General features: G+C 37.6%; 3 protein-coding genes across 3 annotated transcripts; 2 read left to right on the top strand and 1 right to left on the bottom strand.

The window, feature by feature from the left end:
- Positions 1-882: 882 nt before the first annotated feature.
- nudt7 (nudix (nucleoside diphosphate linked moiety X)-type motif 7) lies at positions 883-4,539 on the bottom strand. The gene is made up of 3 exons (XM_026918175.3): positions 4,279-4,539; positions 2,734-2,892; positions 883-1,819 (listed from the first exon to the last, which is right to left on the bottom strand). The coding sequence occupies exons 1-3, from the start codon at positions 4,432-4,434 to the stop codon at positions 1,469-1,471; spliced, it is 666 nt and encodes a 221-aa protein (XP_026773976.1). The 5' UTR covers positions 4,435-4,539; the 3' UTR covers positions 883-1,468.
- Positions 4,540-6,520: 1,981 nt separating this feature from the next.
- LOC113529292 (transmembrane emp24 domain-containing protein 6) lies at positions 6,521-9,375 on the top strand. Its single transcript, XM_026918390.3, has 4 exons — positions 6,521-6,994; positions 8,024-8,150; positions 8,646-8,794; positions 8,948-9,375. The coding sequence occupies exons 1-4, from the start codon at positions 6,782-6,784 to the stop codon at positions 9,179-9,181; spliced, it is 723 nt and encodes a 240-aa protein (XP_026774191.3). The 5' UTR covers positions 6,521-6,781; the 3' UTR covers positions 9,182-9,375.
- Positions 9,376-10,654: 1,279 nt separating this feature from the next.
- Positions 10,655-14,001, top strand: LOC113528813 (transmembrane emp24 domain-containing protein 6). The gene is made up of 4 exons (XM_026917562.3): positions 10,655-11,013; positions 11,443-11,569; positions 11,893-12,047; positions 13,162-14,001. The coding sequence occupies exons 1-4, from the start codon at positions 10,807-10,809 to the stop codon at positions 13,381-13,383; spliced, it is 711 nt and encodes a 236-aa protein (XP_026773363.2). The 5' UTR covers positions 10,655-10,806; the 3' UTR covers positions 13,384-14,001.
- Positions 14,002-14,006: the final 5 nt, after the last annotated feature.

The following is a 14,006-nucleotide window of genomic DNA, read 5'->3' as shown; positions in this document are numbered from 1 at the left end:
AGCTAGGGCTGATTTCTTTCTAGTCCAGGCTGTAGATTCATGCAGCGTATCAGTGACAGTCGTGTCAGGTGATTACACAGAGTGAAACGCACCCTAGATTTCATCTCCATCTGGGCTGATATTTTTCAGCACGCTTCACTGACACATCCATGACACATCACCAGCGGTGATTCAGAAGGCACATGTGAAATACAGTCACGTGTGCAATAAACGTGAAAAAAGTGGATTATTTACTCCATCATCCTATTTTTAGGCAAAAAGCTTTTGGAGGAGAAACTAAAAGTAGATGGACTAAGCACACATTGTCCGAACACAAAAGGAAAGATGACAGAAGTTTAGCGTTTTTTGGTTTGAATGAAAGGGATACAACTTTTGTTTATCAAAGGAAACAATGCATGAATCTCGTAGCACTTTACAGACATAAAAAATTAGAAATCTTGAATGCAGCTGTGTATCTGTCTTTAAGTGATTGTGTAATAGCTTTCTCCACATCATTCTTACTATGCAATTAATCAGACCTCATGTTCTATTGCATTACTTAACCTGAAGAGTTTCATTGTTGGGCTATTGATAAATATTAGATTTTAGCTCTCCTATCTAATAACATGACCAGTCATCGTTGATGGATTTAATCCAAAGTGAAAAACATTTAGCTATAAAGAATATCATTTGGACCTGTTCTGTAAGTGGAAATGTCAGGAAACAAAAGCTCCAATAAATAGCCAGAATATTATTGTACATTTAAATAATGATTTATTAATAATTATTTAATAATTGAATTTCAAATAGTTCATTAAATAACTCTTTACTGACAGGGTCCATGGAATTTTTTTTTCTGAGAAGCTCTGGTTTAAAGCAAACAAAAAAAATACACAGTCAGAATGATGAGACATGAGATCACACTTTTTATTTTATTTCACATAATATCACAAAATTCGATTAGCAGACACAGTCCACTATGAGAATATGATTTACAATAAATTTGCATCACTGGGCTACAGGGCTTGGCATGTAGTTTTATTTCACATTATCATGGTTCATTCCATACCTACTACTATCAAGTAAGGTTTTAATAATAATCACTGTCGCCTCACAGCTCCAGGGTCCAAGGTTTGATCTTGATTTTGGATTACTGTCTACATGCATGTCTCTCTCTCGTCATCTCTCTCTATGTCCATGTGGGTTTCTTCAGGTTCTCTGGTTTCCTCTCACCTCCCCAAAACCTGCATGTGGATGGACTGGCTATGCTACATTGCCCTAGATGTGAATGCGTATGAATGTGTTCATGCACCATTTCCAAAGTTCCTGGGATAAACTCAAGATCGACCACAACCCTGACCAGACTAATGCAAGTGCTGAAGGTGAATGAATGAATTTATTAAAAATAAAATTATTCCCAGGAAAACATAGTTTCCTATTCCCATTTTAGGAATAAGCCACAAACACCTCATACTATGAATGAAATTAGTCATAACTTGCTTAACCTGTGTTGAAGGTATTGCTGAAAGCTAGCAAGCGGATTCTCCAAATCAAAGCCCACTTCAAACTCCGGCTTCTTTTTAAAAGTAAGAACAGCCAGTAGTATGAGCAGAAAGGCTGTTAGTCCCCAGATCTGGTGGATCTTGCCTGTGACAGGGTCAGTGTAGATGAAACTGTGTGTATATGCACCTATGTTGGGTACAGGGTAAGCCGAGTGATCAGTCCCCTTCAAGAAGAACTCGACAGGCACAGAGAACACCTCGCTCACTTCGTCTGGGTTTGGGCTCGCTTGGAAGGAGTCGCTGATGAAAGCCACCACTGGGGTCACCAGAAGGCCTCTCTGTGCAGAATATTGAGAAAAAGGCTTTTTCATTAACCTACGAGAACCAAAGCTAACAAAATCCATATCAACCATAAATAGATGCTGGACTTTTTTTGTCCAAAATTAATTTTGTAATGAAATTCTGAGTTGACTCATTGATATGTTGGTTCATTTTCACTTTTGTTCCTGGTTTCCTGCATTACCCACAATGCCATTCGACTACCTGCTGACAATGTCGCCATTTAGCCCTTTGTTCTTTCTCTACCTAAAGACAGTGATGCAGCAGCACTTTAGAGCCTGTCCAGCTCTCTCATCTCTTAATTCGTACACTCTGCTCAATCAGATCAGCTTCCAAAGCTTATCATTTCAGGCTAATACTGTCGTCTATGCCCTCATGCTCGTTATCTCATAGATCATTAACTAGCTGAGCTGAGTCTCTACCGTAACTCATTCTGAAGCTTTGAGTTCAATGTTTGCTGTTTCCACTACATTGGATTTCTCATTAATCATTGGAAAATGGTGTGTGACAAAGTTTTTAATAGGAGTTTTTTCTTCTATTAAACAGCATTAGAACTGTGCTAGAAATATTGACCTGTGACATCAGAGCAGAGCGCAACCTCTAACTTCTCACAGGTATAATGAAAACACAGTATCAGCCAGCAAATTAGCATCAGAATCACTAAACACATAAAAAAAAATTCAATGTATTTAGGGTGGAGCATTCCTTAAAGCTATCAAAGTTTCTTGTCCTAACAAGCTGGAATAAGTGAAGAAAAGAATTTCACTGTACTATAATTTATGTGAGCCAAATAAAGGCTTCTTCTTCCTAAGTTAGATCATTTTGTTATTGCCATGCATACTGTTATGCATGATGCACATAATAATACACATCTATAATACCTAATGTGATGATTTGAGCTAAATCAATGTACCTGATTCAACAGTGGACAGAGTCTGCAAACCACTTCTACTCCATCGGGAGGAAGGCTGATCTCCTCCAATGCCTCCCTCAGCGCTGTGTCAATTTCATCCCGATCGCTCGGATCGGATTTTCCCCCCGGAAAACACACCTCTCCGGGGTTGTGTTTGAGCTGAGAAGAGGAACAGAAGAGAGTTCACCTGTAAAATACCACTGCTGAAGCACTGTTCATAAAAGAATGACTTGCTTTTGAATAAAAATGTACAATAATTTAAAATAAAGTGTAAAGAAATTCTGTTTGTACATAAGGACACATGATAAAAGGATGCAGTGTGGGATTATTGTGTAAGCTGAATTTGATATTTGGTAAGATTTAGTTAATCTGCAAGAGATAAAGATCACCAACATGTGAAAACATGCAGTATGTCGTGGAATAATTTTTGCAGACAGAAACATATTACAGCCTTATATATTATATTATATTATAATAAAACCTAAAATATGACATTTAAACCTGAAATAACTTATAAGAATTAATAACTGCCAAATAAATAATTTACCAAATAAAATGACTGAAGAAACTAAAAGAGACTGAAATATTTAGGGGGTTTGGGCCTCAAGTTAAAGCTTGTGACTATGCAACAGTAATGTCCACTATTCATTGCTCCTGAGCTCGGGTTTATTTGTCCGACTGTGAGAACTGAGAGAGAAGAAACAACTAAATTATGAATAACGAGTTACAAAGTTGAAACAGTGACATAATATCCTGAAATAATGATTTGAGTCAAATACCGACAAAATACACTGTAATTACGAGTTAATTCAGAATAATGGCAAAATACCCCGAAATAACAGGTTAATTCGTAATAATGACAAAATACACTAAAATAATGAGTTAAGCCAAAATAATGACAATATATAATGAAATGATGAGTTAACGTGGAATAACTACAAATTATATTGAAGAGTTAAGTCGGAATAACGACAAAAATATATTGAAACGATGAGGTAAGTCGGAATAACGACAAAACTGTATTTTGTCGGAATAACGACAAAATACACTGAAATAACGAGTTAAGTCGGAATAACGACAAAATACACTGAAATAACGAGTTAAGTCGGAATAACGACAAAATACACTGAAATAACGAGTTAAGTCGGAATAACGACAAAATACATTGAAATAACAGGTTACATTGGAATAACAACAAAATATATTGAAATAACGAGTTAAGTCGGAATAACGACAAAAATAACTTGAAATGACGAGTTAAGTCGGAATAACGACAAAAATACATTGAAATGATGAAGTAAATCGGAATAAAGACAAAATATGTTGATGAGTTAAGTCGGAATAACGACATATAACACGTCAGTAATTTGAAAAATGAGCTATTAAGTCGCAATATAACGACATTATCGTTTCATATAACGAGTTATTAAGTGGGAAGAGCGACGCAGCACTTCAGCATCTCGCTGAGCTCGAGCAGGGCGCATTAGAGCGCATTAAAGCGCATTAGAGCAGAGAGCAGTGCAGGTGAGACGGAAGTCCACTCACTTCAGCAGAGCGCACAGTCAGCAGCACATGAACTCGACCCTCCCTCAGGAAAAGGGGAATCAGGACTGACGCTTTCGGAAGGGAGGACACATGCGAAAACTCGTCTCCAGTGTCGTGTTTCCGTAAAGACGATATAACCTCTGCCTTAACTTCCATACTACCTACTCAACTGGCTGCTGTCGTCATAGCTTCCAGCTGAAAACCCGTCCACAGTCCCAGGTTGACCCGCATACACACTTCCGCACTAAACAGTAGCATAAAATAGTATTGGACACTGACCGACACGTCACTGATCGTCAGACGCGAGTGGGCGTGGCTAAGACTGTTTCTTCTTCAGCTCTGTTTATCATTCGTTATTCATTCATATGAAAAGAACTGACTCTAGATCAGCATCTGAGGGACCAGGAAGTAATGTTTGTACAATGCATTATGGGAAATGTAGTGTTGTTTTTAGTTTTTTAACAGGAAGACTGCTAAAAGTCCTTTACAGAACAGGTTACTCACCAGCAAAGAAATAGTACTGAAGCACTGTTCATAAAATAGATGTTTTTTCAACAAAATATTACAATTATGCTCAATAGAAGTGTGTGGTGGTATTATTAGGAAAGATTAATATAACTTAATTAATTTAGTAATAATATAGTTAAGATAATTAAGATCACCAACATGAAAAATGATATGTCGAAGCATATATTTTATATTATAAAATCTAATATAAAATATTATATATTTTATAATATATTTATAATTATAATACATATATTCACAAGCTCCCAGAATCCTCTGCACTCTATGTCACCTGAGTAGTCACATGACCCTGAGCTCCATTTACTGTTCTCTGAGTACAAATCACACACGCGCCTGTCTCCCATTCACAATAAAATCATTAATCACTGGGTAAATGATTAATGGACACTGTTTCCACTAAGAGGAGTATTTTTCATCAGGGACAATGAAATTAAAAAAAAAAAAATAAAAAAATTCTCCTCATATGATTCTTTTAGACATTTTGCCTGCTAATCTTTGGGCTGCAACCTTATTATCAAACCTCAGACAGTGCTCAACCTATGAAACTCTGTGGGAAAAGTTATGGAATACTAAGTCCATCCATCAATTCTCTGTACCGCTTATTCTACACAGGGTCGCAGGGGAGCCTGGAGCCTATCCCAGGGAACTCGGGGCACAAGGCAGGGAACACCCTGGATAGGGTGCCAACCCATCACACGCACACATTACAGACAATTTGGAAATGCCAATCAGCCTACAACTAATGTCTTTGGACTTGGGGAGGAAACCAGAGTATCCGGACGAAACCCCAAAGCATGAGGAGAACATGCAAACTCCACGCACACAGGGTGGAGGCACAAATCAAACCCCCAACCCCAGATACAATGCGATACAATGTCCTAACCACCACACCACTAAGCCTAACCACTTGTATTTAAATATTTACTGATATTTACATTAATTTTAAGTTTTAACTTGAAAAAGTCGTTTAAGTAACGAATTAAATTCAATGAAGCGATGTCTTCAGACTTTCCCAGGATGGAAAACATAAAGTTACAGCTTTGGCTCTAACCTTTACAAAATGCTGACACTAGTGACTCCTTCCATAACTGTTAAATAAACATCTCCTCACAGAAAACTCAATCAGATGAACAATTAGATATTTTTCTTTGATTCAACAGGACAGTTGAAATCCAGCAATCAGTAACCAAGCGGTAATTAACTTGGCTCTACAAAGTCTGGGAGCAGGATTCCTAGCTTTATGGCTTCTTTGCTTTCCTTGCCTGTTTGCTTCAGTTCCTACATTATCTATATATAGATACAAAGTGTATATTTTTCTTTGTTGTATGACATCACATTTTAAAATCTTTTTATTATTAGACTTAGATTACATGGAGCGCTGCTATACAAGGGCTAGTGAATTAGTTGCTACTGTAGAAACAAGAATGTATCAGAATGAGTGCATTAATATTAACCTGTGATTTGAATTACAACCAGCACTACTGTCAGAACTGCTGTTATAGAAAATTAATCAACACCTTCTGATCAAGCAGATTTGAGAAGCTGAATTAGCTCATTTGATGCTGACTGAATGAAGTGAAACCTGACAGCCTGTTGCTGAGTGTTCAGTTTTTGGAGCCTTGTAGGCGCAACAGGAAGTGGAGTTAACACCACACAAAATTCAATATCTTAATACATCGTAATGTCAGTGTGGTTTCATTGTAGTTTCCCAACAGGATATTTCACAGCAGGATTATGTATAAACAGTCAGAGTTAAAAGTGTGTATTAAAACACTTTAAAGTGCACTTTGTGACGGAGATGCCAGCGGCACCTGTGACCGAACGCACAGTTTCCCACTCAGAGGCTTAAAACTCTGTAAGCTACACGTCAGGGTTAATAATCTGCTACTGTTTCAAAGAGAGGCTCTGGCACCTCAAAAACTCAACTTCTTCACTGATTAAACCAGACAGTGGATACACTCTGCGTAGCTTTATAATGTCAGGGAAGGATATTGGTGTTGTTCTCTTGCTACTGATATTAGGATGGGATTGTGGGAAAGCGATAAAAGACCTGCAGCCTTCATTGACTGACCAGGAGATGTTCTGGGGAGCGAACCAGTACGACTTTGCCATTGTGCTGCCTGCCTCGGACCTCGAGTGCTTCTGGCATTTTGCACACCAAGGCGAACACTTTTTTCTCAATTTCATGGTAATATGTGGCTGAATTTTTTGTTTTTTTTTCTGCATTCTTGCTGGTAGGAACATGCCCTGTGGCTAAAATTGTAGCTGTAGGTTGTAGGACAGCTGATTGGGTGATATTTTTTATGAATTGTAGCTAGTGCATAGCCAATAATCTATGCAGTAGTAGGTACAAACATATGTTTTTGAAAAATGAAAAGTGAAAGATGTTATGAAAAGTGCAGGTCATTTAAGACCTACCAGAGGAGCACAAGGAACTGTTTCAGCCACCATATGGCTATTCAGTGTGGGAGGCCAGAATATGTGCTGTGTACGGCCAAACGACTTATTTAGAGGAATATCAGTGATTTTTCACCTAATTTCTGTCTATAGCATCTGTAACATATGTGTGATTTCCACAAATACGAATTACAACATGTTTCTAGAAAACATTTTACTTATAATAAAGGTTTGAGGGCAGTTGTTGGGATGTCAATTAAAGTTTATGTGAAATGTGTGTTTTTATAGAATGCTTTCATAAATGATATTTAAAGCTGTATAATTCATCCTTTCAAAGAAGGCACTACTTTTTGAGAGGGAAGAATATGGGAATATACTGTATGTTTTGTGTTACGAACAAAGCTGGGCAGTTCAGACTGTTCAGTATTACCATAAAACGAGTTTGACAGAGGTTCCTCTTGGCTGAGAGGGTTCGTCCTCTGGTCACGGATGTCCTTTCAGTTGCCGATTGTTCACAGGACAGTTGAAATCCAGCAATCAGTAACCAAGCGGTAATTAACTTGGCTCTACAAAGTCTGGGAGCAGGATTCCTAGCTTTATGGCTTCTTTGCTTTCCTTGCCTGTTTGCTTCAGTTCCTACATTATCTATATATAGATACAAAGTGTGTTACTTACTTGGTATGTATGTGTGTATAAGTATATATGTACAAGTATACGTATATAGAATGGTCATTTTTATCCTTCAGTGAAGTATTTTTGTCCATTATCAAGGTTATCATTAGTACAGTAAATAAGCCCAGTATGTGACGTGTGTGTCCAGGTTCAGTGGGCGACAGGGATGGGTGTTGACAGACACCTGGCAGTTAATGTAAATGCTCCAAGTGGCCTTATCGTGGGCTCAGTAGACGATGCCGCAGGGGAGATAGCCTTTGAAGCTAAAGAGACTGGTGAGTGAGAGATACCAGTTTTTAGCCCTGACTCTGCTTTACATCTTTGTGGTTTTGAGCTGTAAGTTGTGCTTAAAATCTAAACTTAAAACACTTCTCTCTTTGTGTGCCTTTGACATTTAAGTATTTTTTGCCTACACTCTGCACTTCTTTTTAATTACTTACTGTATATATCTAATCTATGTCTTTTGATTGCTCCTTATGTTCTTTTATTTTGCTTTTAGTCAAGTATAGTTTATATAAATAAACTTGCCTTACCTTGTGTCATTTATTACACAATTGTCTTAAATTACACTTGTTATTAAGGGTTTTTTTTTACAAATTAATTTAATTTAAATTAAATAAGTGTATAACTGACATTGCTTTAGGAATACAAAAAAGTAATTTTTATTATAACAAAAAATGGCTGATAGTATGAGTTTTTTATAGTGCCTTTTATAGTTAGTACACAGTTTTCTGCAGTGTGTATTCACGTCACATTAATATTTTCCCCAGGCTTTTATCAGATGTGCTTTAGCAACTTCCATAACCATTTTGGCAGTATGCAGATCTTCGTGAACTTTGGTGTGTACTACCAGGATTCAGGGGATTCCAAGAAAGATGATACTGAGAAACAGCTGAATAGCACACTGGATACCATCGAAGTAAGCATGAATCCACAATTGCACTATTTAATATATAAAATGAAATTGTTGTGTATTCTTCTTAGATTTTGAGCAAATCCAGAAACGTGCAAACACACATTATAGTTGTAAATCCATGCTTTTTTAATGAAAACATGCTGAATGTCTGTGCAGGATAGCTCCAGCCGGCTGCAGTTATCAGTGTTCCACATGTGGCGTTACTATAGCATGGAGCGCATGAGAAGAGCAACCGATTACTACCTGCTCCAATCCAACTCTAACTACGTCAGCACTTGGTCGGCTCTGCAGAGCCTCGTCATTATTCTGGCTGGATACCTGCAGCTCTTCTTCCTCAAAAGGCTTTTCAACACCAAGCAGACCACAGAGACTGAAAAACCCCGCTGTTGATCTGTTCTTTACAAATGATGCCGATCACATGTCTGAGGACATAAAGGACATAATTAGGCTTATGAAATTCAATGGTTTCCCTCACTGTCTCTCTTCCTTGCTAATAAATCTTGCTATTCTTTCATAAAATCAATAGAATGTCAACAGAAAAAGAGAATAAAGCTCACAGGTGCTCTCTAATTTCTTGGGGTTTAATTTTCTCTTTCTACAGTTGAATGCAAAGGACAAATTGAAGAAGTAATTTAATTTATACCAACAAGACAGATGTTAGGTGTTAGATGTCAAGACCTTGGCATTACAAGGTTCTATATTAGAGTTCTGTTATTTTAAGATATCAAGCCAAAAGATTTCCCCTCAATTAGGCGAAAGAAGATACTTTCCATATTCATATTCTTTTTATTTTAAATATACACTATAAGTTTGTGGACACCTGACCATCAAATCCATATGTACTTTTTGAACATCCCATTCCAGATTTATTCCCCCTTTGATTTTATAATAACCACCATTCTTCTCTGAAGGCTTTCCACTAGATTTTAGAGCATTAGTGAGGTCAGATACTGATGTTGTATAAGGAGGCTTGGTGCAGTTGGTGTTCCAGTTCATCCCAAAAGTGTTCAGTGGGGTTGAGATCAGGACTCTGTGCAGGACACTCGAGTTCTTCCACACCAACCTTGGAAAACCATGTCGTCATGGACTTCACTTTGTTCACAGGGGCAGTGTCATGCTGGAACAGGTTTGGGCCTCTTAGTTCCAGTAAAGGAAAATTGTAACGCTACAGCATACAAAGACATCCTATATAATTGTGTTCTTCCAACTTTGTGGCAACAGTTTGGGGAATAACCACAAATGGGTGGGATGGTCAGGTGTCCCCGAACCTTTGGCCATACATTTGGCTATAAAAACATGATTTTGTTACAGACAAATCCTCACACACTGTATATTTAGTGGCATGTAAATAGTAAATTTATAACATTAACTAATTTTTGAAAAAAAATAAATAAATAAATAAAAAAGAGCCTTAGAATTCCATGGATAGCTAATAGTAATGAAATTCAAAATCTACCTTTTTGAATATGGTATAAATATTTTGTAATATATAGCCTGGCATGGTGGAGCAGCAGGTAGTTGCTGCCTCAGGCACTTCCTCAAGTTCCTGATTTGCGACATGCAAAACTCCACAAAGACAGCAACCTGAGATCAGGATTTAACTGAGGACCCTGGAGCTGTTTGGCAGCAACACTACCCGTTGCATGTTCTGGATTATTATCTGGTTGAAGGACACACACATATTTAATTTTTTTAATCTACTTGTTTCTATTTGTAGATAAATTGAAAAAGATGTTCATTATCTTTTTTTCATTCAAAGACCTTGAGGGATGCAAACTTTTGCACTTAGTTGTGAATATAGTCCATTAGATCACTTACCTTGTGCATCTGTTTTAGAAACTAAGTTATGACAAACAGTGTATAAATTCTGAAGACATTCTTAAGTAACTGCCCATTTTATACACTTCTACATGGTATATTTATCAGGTGCTGCCCTATGTGTCCTTGAACAGAAGCCAGAGCTGTGTGTGTGTGTGTGTGCGTGTGTGTGTGTGTGTGAGGTAAGAGTCTGAGACATGCGCTACATGCTTTGTACTGTTGTCCTACTCATCTTTCCTGTGTTGGGACAGTGGGGTGAAAGTGTCTCAGATGCAGGAGATGGAGGTCATGAGTTCTTTCACGCACCAGATCACTACGACTTTGCTCTTCAGCTGTCTGGCACAGAGTCACAGTGCTACTGGCACTTTGCTCGTCAGAATGGCCGCTTTTACCTGACTTACATGGTGAGTTTGAACTTGTTATTGAGATTGGGTTGATTTGCCTTTGTCTACATGTCTATAGACTGCATTTTAGGGTAGGTTTGTAGATTTTTTTTGACTCAATAGTAAATCTTGCAGGTTTTTGTGGAATTGAGGAACTGTAATAAGAGAATTATGTAGTGACCTTGCCTTGGTTCTCCTTTTGCTTATCAGTCATTGTTCCATTGACTTATCTGATGTGTTTCTTTACTTTCTACAAAATAGTCAACAAAATATGTTTGAACATATTTTAATTAAGTTAAAGGAAAATATCTCAAATGCAATTATTTTTATTATCATGTGTATATACCAGTTTATGTATTCTATGTGTATTAGACATATTGATTGACCTACAGAACAACGTCCTTATAGATACACAGGTTTATGTTTATGTGGTGTATAACGTGTGTCCAGGTTCAGTGGGTGTCTGGGATGACTGCAAACAGACACATGGCGGTATCTATTTTCTCTCCTAAGGGCATCCTCCTTTCCTACACTGATAACAGTATGGGCCAGATGAACTTTCAAGTAAAGGAGACAGGTACAGCAAACGTCTCAGTTAACATAACTGTAGTTCATATTTATCACATAGATGAACAACATTTACTCTGAAAAGTTTGATAATATGAGCCACTATAGTTCTTCTTAGTGCTGTGAGAGAATTCAATTCAATTCAATTCAATTTTATTTGTATAGCGCTTTTAACAATGAACATTGTCTCAAAGCAGCTTTACAGAACAATGTATAATAAAGTAATAAAATTAAGGTATATTGCTTTCAATCCATGCTTGTACAGCTCTAGAGAATATTTCCTGTCCCCTACACACTCACACACACACACACACACACACAAACACTTTTCAGGTTTTTACCAGATGTGTTTTGCCAACTATCACAACCATTTCGGTGATATGCGAGTCTTCCTGAACTTCGGGGTGTTCTATGAAGAGGAGGCTGAGGCTGAGAAGGAGAAGAAAATGGACGAAGAGATTGTAAACAGCACTCTTTCCAACATTAAGGTACCTAATTTAATAGTGATGTATTCCTGAATCAATGGATGTCATATCACTTACCAACCACTTTAATAGGAACACCTGTACCCCTTATTCATGCTATTATCTGATCAGCCAATCATGTGGCAGCAGCACAATACATAAAATCATGCAGATACAGGTCAAAACCAGGCAATGTTTTTCCAATCTTCATCTTCCCAGTTTTGGTAAGTCTGTGCCCATTGTAGCCTCAGATTCCTGTTGGTGGCTGACAGGAGTGAAACCAGATGTGGTCTTCTGCTGTTGTAGTCTAACCACCTCAACGTTCAGCATGTTGTGCATTTAAAAATGCTTTTCTGCTCACCATAGTTGTAAAGAGTGGTTATTTGAGTTAGCTCTGTTCGGACCTGGCCATTCTCCTCTGATCTCTCCTCTCATCTTCAATGCATTTCCACCTGCAGAACTGCTGCTGACTGCATGGGTTTTTTTTTGTTTCGCGCACAATTCTGTATACACTTTAGAGACTGATCTCTGTGAAAATTCCAGAAAATCAGCAGTTTCTGAAATACTCAAACCAGCCTGTCTGACACCAACAGTGGTCAAAGTCACTGATATCACATTTCCTTCCCATTCTAATGTTTGCTGTGAACACTATTAACTGAAGCTCTTGATCTGTACATGATGATGATTTTATGCATTGTACTGCTGCAACATGATTGGCTGGTTGGATAATTGCATGCATGAGCAGTTATACAGATGTTCCTATTAAAGTGGCTGGTGATTGTACATAAATCATTATATTTTATGAGAAACTAATCTGCTACTCAAGTCCAGATCATCCTATAGGGATAGGGTCAAAGAGGAGAGGGAAGGGTGCCGACTACTTTGATTCTTGACATTGAATCTTGACTTGCTCATGAACATTTTTACTGAATGTTTCATGTAAACTAGGTTGCTGTGTGTAAAACTATATAAATAATAGTTTGTGCAACATTAAAATAAACAAATCTCGAGTCAAGTTGTAAAAATTATGACTCAAGACAGACCACCTGATTAAGAATACACACTCAAGATGAGACATTTAATTTCTATTTCATACATATTACCAGTATAGTATTTTTCTATGTCTTTCTTTTCCCAGGATATTTCAAATAAGATACGGCTTCGAATCCAGCACATGTGGCGTTTCTATAATGTAGCACGGATGCGCAGAGGGGCTGATTACTTCCTGCTTCAGTCCAAGTCCTACTATGTGAATGCCTGGTCTCTCCTCCAGAGCTTTGTCATAATCATGGCTGGATATCTGCAGCTCTTCTTCCTCAAGAAGTTCTTCAGGACAGATGAAAACCGGCATCGCTGCTGAGAGAGAAAGAGAGAGAGGCAGAGCTGAAACCTCAAAACTGGCTTGTTTTTTGTTTGCTCTTTGAGTCCTGATTTGACAGTAAAATAGGATGGACAGTTTGTACTATGAATGTAGATGTTTTTCACAGTAAACCATATAATCTGAGTTTGGACCATGTGAGTAATGAGATGTTGTTTCCTCATTGGTTGCTACGGGCAACACACAGCTAGTTTAAATCTGATGCTCTTCAAAACAATGCTGGATACTTTAATATAAAATAAAATATTACAGTTGGATACTGTGTTGTACGTCACTAATCTTATGTCAATTAATTCAGTGGTTTATTAAGTAAAAATTCATTAGTTTTGGTGTGAAAAACAAATTTGTTTAAATTAGTGTTTGAATATGTGTTTGGTACAGATTTATAATCCAAGGTCCACAAGCTAAGACTTTTTTTTAAAAAGCTTTTTAAAGACATTGGAAAATTAGAAAACCTGAGCTGGGGTTACAGACTGTGCGGAGATTGGCATATTATCCCCATGTCTGTGTTGGTTTCTTCCAGATTCTCTGGTTTCCTCCCACCTCCCAAAAACATGCCAGCAGGCGAACTGGATATGATAAACTGCCCCTAGGTGTGTACGAGC

This window comes from Pangasianodon hypophthalmus, chromosome 7, assembly GCF_027358585.1.
Source record: "Pangasianodon hypophthalmus isolate fPanHyp1 chromosome 7, fPanHyp1.pri, whole genome shotgun sequence".
Classification (NCBI taxonomy): Eukaryota; Metazoa; Chordata; class Actinopteri; order Siluriformes; family Pangasiidae; genus Pangasianodon; species Pangasianodon hypophthalmus.
This window is presented reverse-complemented; position numbering and strand designations above follow the sequence as displayed.

Excerpts from the sequence above, each read along its gene's own strand:
- nudt7 (XM_026918175.3), bottom strand. The coding sequence starts at position 4,434 with ATGGAAGTTAAGGCAGAGGTTATATCGTCTTTACGGAAACACGACACT. Across the intron at positions 2,893-4,278 it reads TGACTGTGCGCTCTGCTGAA|CTCAAACACAACCCCGGAGA; the intron begins GTGAGTGGACTT and ends TCCTCTTCTCAG. Across the intron at positions 1,820-2,733 it reads TCTGTCCACTGTTGAATCAG|AGAGGCCTTCTGGTGACCCC; the intron begins GTACATTGATTT and ends TATTCTGCACAG.
- LOC113529292 (XM_026918390.3), top strand. The coding sequence starts at position 6,782 with ATGTCAGGGAAGGATATTGGTGTTGTTCTCTTGCTACTGATATTAGGA. Across the intron at positions 6,995-8,023 it reads ACTTTTTTCTCAATTTCATG|GTTCAGTGGGCGACAGGGAT; the intron begins GTAATATGTGGC and ends GTGTGTGTCCAG. Across the intron at positions 8,151-8,645 it reads CTTTGAAGCTAAAGAGACTG|GCTTTTATCAGATGTGCTTT; the intron begins GTGAGTGAGAGA and ends TATTTTCCCCAG.
- LOC113528813 (XM_026917562.3), top strand. The coding sequence starts at position 10,807 with ATGCGCTACATGCTTTGTACTGTTGTCCTACTCATCTTTCCTGTGTTG. Across the intron at positions 11,014-11,442 it reads GCTTTTACCTGACTTACATG|GTTCAGTGGGTGTCTGGGAT; the intron begins GTGAGTTTGAAC and ends ACGTGTGTCCAG. Across the intron at positions 11,570-11,892 it reads CTTTCAAGTAAAGGAGACAG|GTTTTTACCAGATGTGTTTT; the intron begins GTACAGCAAACG and ends AACACTTTTCAG.